Source organism: Urocitellus parryii, unplaced genomic scaffold (assembly GCF_045843805.1).
Source record: "Urocitellus parryii isolate mUroPar1 unplaced genomic scaffold, mUroPar1.hap1 Scaffold_242, whole genome shotgun sequence".
NCBI classification, from domain to species: domain Eukaryota; kingdom Metazoa; phylum Chordata; class Mammalia; order Rodentia; family Sciuridae; genus Urocitellus; species Urocitellus parryii.
The window spans coordinates 60,681-71,081 of NW_027552432.1; the positions used below are offsets into that span (position 1 = coordinate 60,681).

Here is a 10,401-nt window from a genome sequence, read left to right on the forward strand (position 1 = left end):
AATCAACTCTGGGGTACAGAGAGACTGAGAAAGGTAGAAGCACTGACTTGGCTGATAGAAGAATGTGACAGCCTCCTAAGTATCACCTTGCCTTCTATCTCACCCCACCACACCATCACCACCTGACCAACCTGGTCCCCTATGGTTATTCTCTACGTAGACAGAATTGTCTTTTGAAAACTCGATTGATTGCATCATTTTCTTAGAACTTTGTAATGGCTTCTCATCACAATGAAAAATCAATTTCTTATTGTGCCCTAAAACACACTAATATGATCTGGCCTCTGGTTATTTCTCAATACCTTTTTTTTTCTTTTTTTAGTTTTCTCTGCTCTCACCACATTTCAGTTCATTCCTGCCACTTTCTTCCATCTGGAAGGCCCTTGCCACAGATGTTCTTGTGGCTTCTTCATCCTTCTCTACATTCTGGCCTTAATTCTAATAATGCTTTTTAAATACCACCCCAGCTAAAAATCCACTCCTCCTATTATTCCCTTTCCAGCCATCATTTGTTGCTGAAAGCTCCGTCCTTGTCCCCAGTGCCAATCCAAAATAAGGATATGGTTCTGAAAAAAATGAAAAAGAAGTTTTATTGCTTTGTTAGTAAAGGAGAAACACAGGGGACTTCTGTCCCAAAGTCTGTGATTCTGCCCATCAGCAGGAACAGGGGACTTTTAAAGAGATGATTCAAAGGCTACATTCCATTCCACGTGTTCTCTGTTGGAGTTATACTTCATTTGTTAATTTTGGAGATAGTCATTTCTGACACCTTCTGGTACCATCCCCAAAGTCTGGATTACTTCATTCCTATGGTGAGTGTGTACCCAAGGACAGATTAACTCTGTCTAGGAGGGGGAAGAAAGGTAACCTGTTGCCCCTGATATTAGGGAAGGGGAGAGATTAGGGAGGAGCAGGGAGAGAGGAAGTGAAAGAAATGTCCATTTAAAAAATGCTCTGCAGTGGCAGAGCAACAAGGGTTTTATTCAAAGCATGTTACATTTCCCCACTGTCAATTTCTACATTCCATTTTTTGTGGAAAAATGGGCAAGCACATCTCCAAACTGCTTCCTGCTGAAAGGGGGCAAAGTTGGGGGAAGTAACCCAAAGTACTTATTCTGTATCAGGTCGGCCGTGGACAGTTAAGGGCATTCAGCATCAGAGGAGTCGAGTTCCACAGTGGCAGATGGCAGGTAACTGGACATAAGGCAGAGATCATGCTCAGACAACAATAAACAATACAGCAAAGTATTACTTTTTTGTAAATAATTAGCACAAAAATACTTAGTATTTCAGCCAGTCTCTGAAAACCATGAGGATGGTATCACAATCTTATCAGTGAAAAGCAGATCATGTTCATCAATGTAGGAGGTTAGGAAGATTTGTGAGTCTATGAAATCAGACTCAAATTAACTTAGGACAACTTTGTGACTCTTGTAATCATTATTATTAGGCACTGTCACACAAGAACCCTTCCTTTATAGCCTCCAGATTTACTTACTTTTGGTAGAGCTGACTTAAGTATACATCTTAAGTTGCATTTTAAGAAAACCAAAACATTGTTTTTGCTTTTAAATGTCCATAGGACTGTGCTTTTAGTATAGACTCTCCTGCCAGGTGTTTAAGACCAAGTTGGTCAAAACTAACCTTGTTCCTATCTACAATTAAGAGTCAGCTGAGATTCCTCAGAGATCACACTTGGGGACATGTGTGAAGCCTCCTGGCTCCTTTAGCTTTCCTCTACTCGTGGTGCCACCTGCCAGGATAAGTCAGGGTCCTGCTGACCATATGTGGCTTCTCTTGGAAGCACCAGGAACAGTTCCCTCTCCAGTGACCCTCCTCTTTGCAGAACGTGCACTAGTTGGCTTCCTGTGCTCTAGGGTCCTGTCCATTTCCCTAATCAGCAGATCAGGTGACTCACCAGAGTTGCAGGGCCCAGAGAGGTCCCATCATTCTCTGCATTCTAGCTGACCTTAGAGGGCAAGGGCCAAAATATTAGCTGTTTTTGCCTTGGCCCTTTTACTTTCTTGACTTTGGTCTTCAAGTTTTGGGTTTTAAACATCCAGAAAGCCAGTTTCACCAGTCTTAAAGAGGGAGTAACAGGTTATAAGTTCAATATCTATAATTTTACATAGACTTCTTTCATTTGATTAGGGTTAATATTAGTACTGGAAGTCATCATTATATACTATCTATCCTGATGGTTTATCATCTCAAATTAACTCAGATTTATTAATTTTGATTTTTGTTTTAAGAAGCAGTACCTATGCAAAACACTAACAGGTAACAGTTATAAAGTTTACAAGGAAAATACAAAGTGAAATTAACAAAGAAAAAAAATATTCAGTTTGTGTAAAGCTATGAACCAAGAAAAGACTTTTATAATCTTGAACCTTTACTTAGTTAAATATTATATCCCTGTTTGACATCACAGTAATCTTTACAACAAAATTCAATCTTTTGAACACAACTTTAAATGAGCTGAAATCTAGCCGATTTTGGAGCCATTCCAACATGGACTAAGGTGGGAGGAGAGCCTTATCTTCGGTAAGGCAGAGCTCTTCACAAATAACACAATACAACATTACATCTGAAACATGAATCAAAGAAAGGCTGAGAGATCTTTTAACTTTCTTTTTGTGGAAAAAATGGCAGAATGCTTCCATGTTTTACAGTGCCACTTTTAAATAGATCAGGATCTCCTTGTTACCTTCCAAAAATGTATTTAAATTCCAATTTCAGTGTGAAGAGTAACACAAAATTCTATATATTTAAAACTTATTGACAATAGGTTATTTTATCCAGCTATAGAACATCAAATGACATGAATAAATACCAACTAAATCCAAGACTTTTGGATACAAATCCAAGATTTTGCTACAGATTATTTTAGTTTGGATAACACCAAATTGGCAAAGTGCTCTCCTAAGTTTTACATTTAACCAAGTTTAAAGTACAACATAGAATCCAGAGTGGACAGTAACAATAATTACAGTCTGCATGGGTTAACAAAAATCAAAAGATAGTTTTAAATCTCTTATACATTTAGGACATAGTGTTAATGAATCAGAAACTGACTTGATTGAAGCAAACAGGTATAAGACAGGTCTTCAAATGACAGTGTGGCCCTTCTATGTCAAATACAATGTATAAAAGAGAGCACTTATTGGTTATCTTGCCTGTAAACTTATATAAACTTTCATTTTATAAACATTTACATTGCCACTCAGATAGATATAGTTCTCAGATGCATACATATACCTAGTTACGTTTTGAGTGTCAACAATAGTGTTATAATCTAAATAACAGTTTTTTGTTAAACCAGTTACAAAGTAATGATTTAAGAATTTAAAATAGGTACAGACCCTAATTCCTTTAAGACTTAATTTCTCCAAGTAATAAAACCTAACAAATGCAAGAAAATTATCTCAATAGATAAGAATCAGTGTTTCAGATTTTGCTTCATATCAGCACATTAAAGTTTAAATAACTTTGTACTAATTATAGCCAATTAAACACAAACATTAATATTTTAAGATTTACCTTTTGCAAATCTTCTTCGACTTACTAAAACATTCACCACTACTTTATATCCTTAGTTTTTCTTTCATCTTGGACTTTAGCATAAAAATATTACTTTACCTATCAGACAAAATACTTTCTCATCCAGAAACATTTCTTTTACCTTCTAATTTTCCATACTAAAATATATTTCCATACCTATAACTTTCTTTTATCTTTTCTAGTTTTGGACCCTTCCTTAAATTCATATTCTGAAATGGACTACTTTAGTCAATTTTTTGTTGCTGTGACTATAAGATCTGACCAAAACAATTGTAGAGGAGGAAAAGTTTATTTGAGGGCTCACAGTTTCAGAGGTCTTAGTCCATAGAAGGCTGGCTCCATTCTTTGGGGCTTGAGGTGAGACAGGACATCATGGAAGAAATGTGTGGCAGAGGGAAGCAGCTCACATTGTGATCAGAAAGTAGAGAAGGAGACTCTATTAGGCAGATAGAAATATATACCCAAAGCCACTCCTCAATTCCCACCTCCTCCAGCCACACCCTACCACTACAGTTACCACTCAATTATTCCCTATCAGGGGATTAATTCACTGATTGAGTTAAGACTCTTACAAACCAATCATTTCTGAACCTTGTTACATTGTCTAAAACTTGAGCTTTGGGGGGGATACCACATCTAAACCATACACATACCTTATGAATGTTATCTGTGCATTCAATTTATACAACAAATTTTATCCTGGGAGGTGGACAGTCCAGTGTATACTAAAAAAAAAACTAAAAAACAGAATTAATATTTTTCCACATAGGTTGTATTTAAAAGGTTGGAACACGGGATTCTTTTGAGTCTGACCTGTCTCTGTTATCATTATCACAGTGTCATCAACTTTTAGTGAGTTCCCCACTGTCAGTTGTACCCAGAGTATCCTTTGGGACATTTTTCCTACACTAGGCATATTGATATGCAATGCATCCTTTTCTTTAGTCTTCCTTGAAGATCTGTTTGCAGAGGATGCCTTCAAAACACAGGTTTGCCTTCATTTATGTCTTTTTCTTATCTGGGTGCAGTTATTTATTCTGACAGTCTTCCCAGCCATTTTAGTTTGATGGGCTACTATTATAGAAAGAATTGGTCTGCCCCAGTGATGAATATCCCCTGTCCAAATGGGGTATTCTGTTAGATTTTAAAAGAGGAGACTAGTCCTGTCCCTAGGTCATAAACTGACAGTGCTGGAATCTACTGCCACATTTTTTGTGGCCATCAGCCTTTACCTCCCATGGACAAAATGGGGCTGAAAGGAAGGGCAGTTTCTCTTTGGACATTTTTCTACAGCTCAGGCAGCTTTCATGGGATTTTTTTCCTCAGATTAGGGCTAGTGTCCTTGACCACATGAGATGATCTATGCCTGAGAAACAGTGTGGGCAGTGCCAGCACTGGGTGTCAAAGATTTAAATCTTTTTAAAACCCTTTTTCTGGTGCCTTGCTCTCCTTGCACACCAGAAGCAGTGCCTTTGGACACCTTCAACTTAGTTCATATACTTTATCCCTGACAGACAAACTACAAAGTCAAGATTATATAATAATCCAGATGTGGCTCAAGTGGTAGTGTGCTCGCCTGGCATGCATGCGGCCCGGGTTCAATCCTCAGCACCACATACAAACAAAGATGTTGTGTCCGCCAAAAACTAAAAAATAAAAATAAAATAAATATTAAAAAATTCTCTCTCTCTCTCTCTCTCTCAAAAAAAAATCAAGATTGGTAAAAAACTTAAGAAGAAGAAAGGCTCTGACAAACTTTGACTTTTACATATTTGCTTTTAAAATATTTTTAAATTTGATAAAATCATAGGTATTATTCCCGTTACTTTTTCTTTAGAAAGTAATTCCTCATGGCAAGTAGCAACTAATGAATGTAAGCCACTGACTACTGATCATTTGCTTCTTAAGAAAAAAATCTCAGTAAGCTGAGACTATGACTCAATGATGATATTTGGCCCATATTTTCTTAATGTGTTTTTTACAAGTGGCTGTGGCATTGAATCAGTGTTCAGGTAGGAAAAAAAAAAAAGATGGCCTGGGTGCAATAGCATGCTTAATCAACATCATTCTAACCTTTGTCTTAAAACTTTCTATATTAGCTCAGTGGACCCATCGATCACAGCTACTTTGACAAGTATCCTCCTGAAAAGGGAGTGCCTCCAGATGAGCTGTCTGGCTGGGATAAGGACTTCTAACAGAAGACAAGATGATTATTGCCTATACGGAAGAGGACAATAAGGATCAAAAATCTGACAATGATTATTATATTACAGTATCTTTTGGAAGACCATTAGGGAAAAGAAATCCCTGTGCAGGAGGTGGAGGAGAGTGGTATGGATGTGGTTCTGAATGATAATGTCTCATTTAGATGCTGTGAATTATTCATGTATTTCATTCTATGCTTGTGTCAAATGTTGAAGGCCATCCCCTGCCCCTTTTCCACAATCAAAACATTTTTGTTGAAGTAGCATAGTTTTCTCTGAAATCTACTGCTCCCTCCCAGTCATACTCTTCTCTTTTGAGTCATAATAAGGGCTTAACAAGGGCCTTGCCCTTGAGCAACTAAGTTCTACAAGTAAGAGGAAGAATCTGAGTAAATTTTGGAAGATTTCCCCAGCACTCAACAACTCCACATAGGCATGGTGGCATCTTAAAAGGTGTTATGTAGAAATCTTGGTAATCAATAGTTCTTGACTTCTTTCAGCCTAGAAATACACAAATATGCTTCTGAAACTAGTCTGGAAACTGTGTGAGTATTAGAGAGTGATACTCCATAAAGCAAATAAGTCAATTTATCCATTATATTCTATTGAGAAACTTAAAAAAATTAAACAAAGCAAAACTATTTTTCTTTCTCCTGTGACCAGCTATGAATGATATCTCAGAGATTTTCAAAAACTCTGCTAAAAGTGGTTATAATTTATGGTTAAATGAGGACTTTTAGAAAGGTTTTATCTGCTAAAATGTTTTCACGACCAAAGTAGAAAATATATTAAAATGAAATCATGAAAGCTTTTCCTCCCTGTTAGAGATAAAGGAGAATAAATTCCAATTGGTAAATTTATGGACTCTTTGAAACTCTGAGCTATTTTGGTCAATTCTGTCAGTGTTGCTATTAATAAACCAAAAAGGGATAGAGTGGCTACCATTAATTTTTAATGAGAAACCTATTAGCAAATGTTGATGCTTTGCAATCTCTGAGGAGTTAATGACTCTTTTTAAAGAGATTTGAGTCTTGGATGTGTTTATAATTACATGCCATTGAAGAAGTCACAGGATTTTAGAAGTAAAAGAATACCTACTACTGGTTGCAGTGGCTCCTGCCTGTAACACCAGTGACTTGTGAGGCTGAGGCAGGAGGTTTGCAAGTTCGAGGCCAGTCTCAACAACTTAGCAAGACCCTGTCTCCACCAATTTAAAAAAAATGTGTCTCAAAATAAAATAACAATGGACCTAGGGATGTAGCTCAGTGGTAGAGTAACCCTGTGTTGTATCCCCAGTACTGCAAAAACAAAGCAAAATGAAATGAATAAACACCTAGCATCTGGCCTCTTCCTGCCTCCTCCTGGCAATCTTCCAAATAATGAATAGAACATTTTCAATATTGTTGGATACTAGTACCTAAGAACATCACTAGTAAGTGAATGTTTATAGGGATTGACCATGATCACTTTATTTCCTCTTTCCAAAATGGATGGGAAGCAGAGCTTTCTCTGTAATTTTTTTTTCTTTTACAAATGATATACAAGTTCCAGCATTATTCAAGCTTCTGGTTATATTTTTATATTATAATAGTCTATGTGAAATGCAACCTCCACCTGTTCTGCACACCTATTCATCATCCAGAGAAAGTCAGTTATATGTTTCCTGAAGACCTTAACCCCATAAGTGAGGCCCAATCCAAGAAAGCGCATCCTTAACAAATCACATTTCCACACTTACAGTCCTTTTGCTGAACCAAAGAGTTTTTGTTTCCTGGAGTAGTATTTTTAAAGATTATGTATTGTACATAGAAAAAACATTTTTAATAGGATTAACATAACCTGCTTAAAGAATTTCTAAAGTTTTTAAAATATTTTTATTTGCATTTGGTTTGTATGTACTATATGTTTTTCCATGTATATATTTTAAAATTACCAACATATACAGGTAGAAAATTTATGTATTGGATGGATGTTAAAACTGTACAGTTATAATAGCAATGATATTCTCAAAAGGAGATCAAATGGTTGTAACTTTAAAAAACCCTACGTATAGAGAGATAAAAACCTGTAAGACTACTACAGGTTTATTTTTCCTGTGATTGGTCATATCATATGTAATTCCCACATGTGATTTTATTGTGTTTTCTTTAGAGTACTTTATAAAGATGAGGATGTGAGAGATTGAACCATTCTATAATTCCAACTCCACTATTTCCTAGCTGGGTGACCTTGGGAAAATGATTTACCTTTTTGAGTACTAGCTTTCTCACTTGTAGAAAAAAGGCAAAGTAATATTTATTCTAGAAGCTTGCTTTGGGGATTAAAAAAAAGTATGTAGAGAGTCTTTTGCCAGGTATCTGTGAAATAATCAATGTTGCATTGATGGGAACTATGGTTACTATCTCTGTGAAAATTAAAGGGGCCTTAATAACCAGTTAGTCCTGAACCTTGTGCATCATTGATGTCTGTATGCAAAATTGTACTGATTAAATCCCATATCTGTCCTTGCTTTTTCTTTGAAGTAAAGATGGTTATCAAGCCTTAGTGTATAAAATGAAGGCTTAATCCTCACCAAAATGAAATGCTTTGTTAAGCTGACCTAAATTTTAATTTTTTATAAATTAAAGACACATGCACACACAGGGAAATACAGAAACTTATCTCCATATATAAACTCATCATATTCGTAACCATTAAATCATCCCTTATCTCTCTTTTCTAGGGTATAAGGTTAACTTTTCATTCTGACACTTCTTCAATGGGAGCAACTTTTCATAATTGGAGTTTCTTAATCTTTTCTCTAGACATTAAAATGTCTGGGAGGAGGAGAATATAGTAATGAAAAATAAAACTTAGAGTAAAAAAAAAAAATCTAGGTTTGAATTCCAGCTCTGCCCATATTTGCATGACTTTGAACAATAAACCACATCTTTATTCATATATAATTTGGAAATATACTTTTAAAGTTTTGGAACATTGGACCAGAAGATTATTACTAGAAGATCACTGATAGTGATCATTTAGAAGTGTATCTACACATGTATTTCTTTTGGCACAAGAACAAATACTTTCTATTACTAGGCATGGTAATAGGAGCACTTACATTCATTATCTCATTTACATAAGATCCAAAAATATTACAAACACATTGCCTATTGACTGCTCCAAAGCTAAATTTTGGTCTCGGATTCATTTCATTCACAGTTTAGCTGTGATGTTTTTGCTTGGCTTAGTCTAAGATACTATGACTACACCTCAAACAACCCCAATACTTAATTTCTTATTTTCCTAAATTCTTTGGGTCTGGATTTGGACAGTAAAAAGCAAGGATGGTTTGTCACACTGTACCACAATACCTGGGGCATCACATTGAAAGACGGAAAAGCAGGGAGGGAATGTGATTCAAAGACTGGGAACTAGAACAATCCAAAGGCATGTTCAGGTACATAGTTAGTACCTGGACTGGGATTGCTCAATGACTATGACTGTAACCTGGTTGCCATCACATGTCCTCTCCATGGCTTGGACTTCACATCATGGCCTCCTTAGAATAGTCAGACTCCTTTTGTGGCAGCATGAGGCTCCAAGAGCAAATGTTCAAACCAACAAAGCAGAAGTGATATCCCATAGGAATTACCATTTGTCATCTAAAGGTCACATAACATCACTTCTCCCTTGCTCTATGGGGGGAAACATAAATTGTTGAGAGCCACAGCCGAAGGGGCCCCAGCAAACTTCCAGCTACTAACAAACTTCCAGCTGCCGGCTGATGATTGGCTCACAGCAGCCCCAGCAACATCTAGCTGATTGGCTCCTCTGTGGTGATGCTCATTGGGCTGTTTCCCTGCCCTGTCAAACCACAGAGCTGCTCATTGGGGGACTTCTTTGGCTCCACCCATGCGACCCAGCCAATCGGCCTCAAGAGCAGGAGGATTGTGGGAGGTGGAGAGGCTGGTGTTGGGGTGAGAGGCTTGTGGGAAGCCGGTGGTGGCAGTTGGGCTCTGATGGTTTTTTCCTGAGGAGCTGTTTTGTTTGGCATGTGTGGTTGTAAAAATAAAGTTAGTTTCTTTTGACAAGTGGCTCCTGAATTGTGCCCAGCCAGACTGCGGCAATAAATCAACCCAGATTACAGAGGAGGGAACATAGACTGGACTTCTTAGTGAAGAGTATGTCAAAGAACTTACAAGCAAGTGTTAAAACTGCCACAGTCCACTTTCTTAGCCACACATTGTTTACATTCCTATGATCTTCAAAAACAAATTTCATTTCATCCCAAGGGTCTCCATAAAAGCATCCATCCAATTCATATGTGAATGATGCTCCTTGGGTGTCATTCCTTGAATATATCCCTTTAGGTCTGAAAGCCTATGAAATAAGTAAGCAACTCAACTGCCCCACCACTCCCAAGATTGGTGAAAGGAGTAAGGGATAATTACAACAGATGACTTGCATTTAGAGCGTGGTAAAGGGAGTCACAAAGCAGCCACCAATCTGTCATAATTCTGAAATCTGGCCTGACATATGTTACCATGTCTCTGTTTGAGGCAAATCCCTGCCCACTGTGGATTGTTCCCACAGCCCTGGTTCCATCACCCAGAGTCTTGATTCTACCTTCTGAACTGTTCTTTCTTTTCCA

The 10,401-nt window shown here is 37.2% G+C and overlaps 1 protein-coding gene across 1 annotated transcript in view; it reads left to right on the top strand.

Moving 5' to 3' along the window:
• Nucleotides 1-5,756, top strand: part of LOC144251837 (cGMP-dependent protein kinase 2-like) — a 41,630-nt gene extending 35,874 nt beyond the window's left edge. The window contains exon 10 of the mRNA XM_077794545.1: nt 5,661-5,756. Within this exon, the coding sequence (XP_077650671.1) occupies nt 5,661-5,756 (96 nt within the window). The remainder of the gene's footprint in view (nt 1-5,660) is intronic.
• Nucleotides 5,757-10,401: the final 4,645 nt, after the last annotated feature.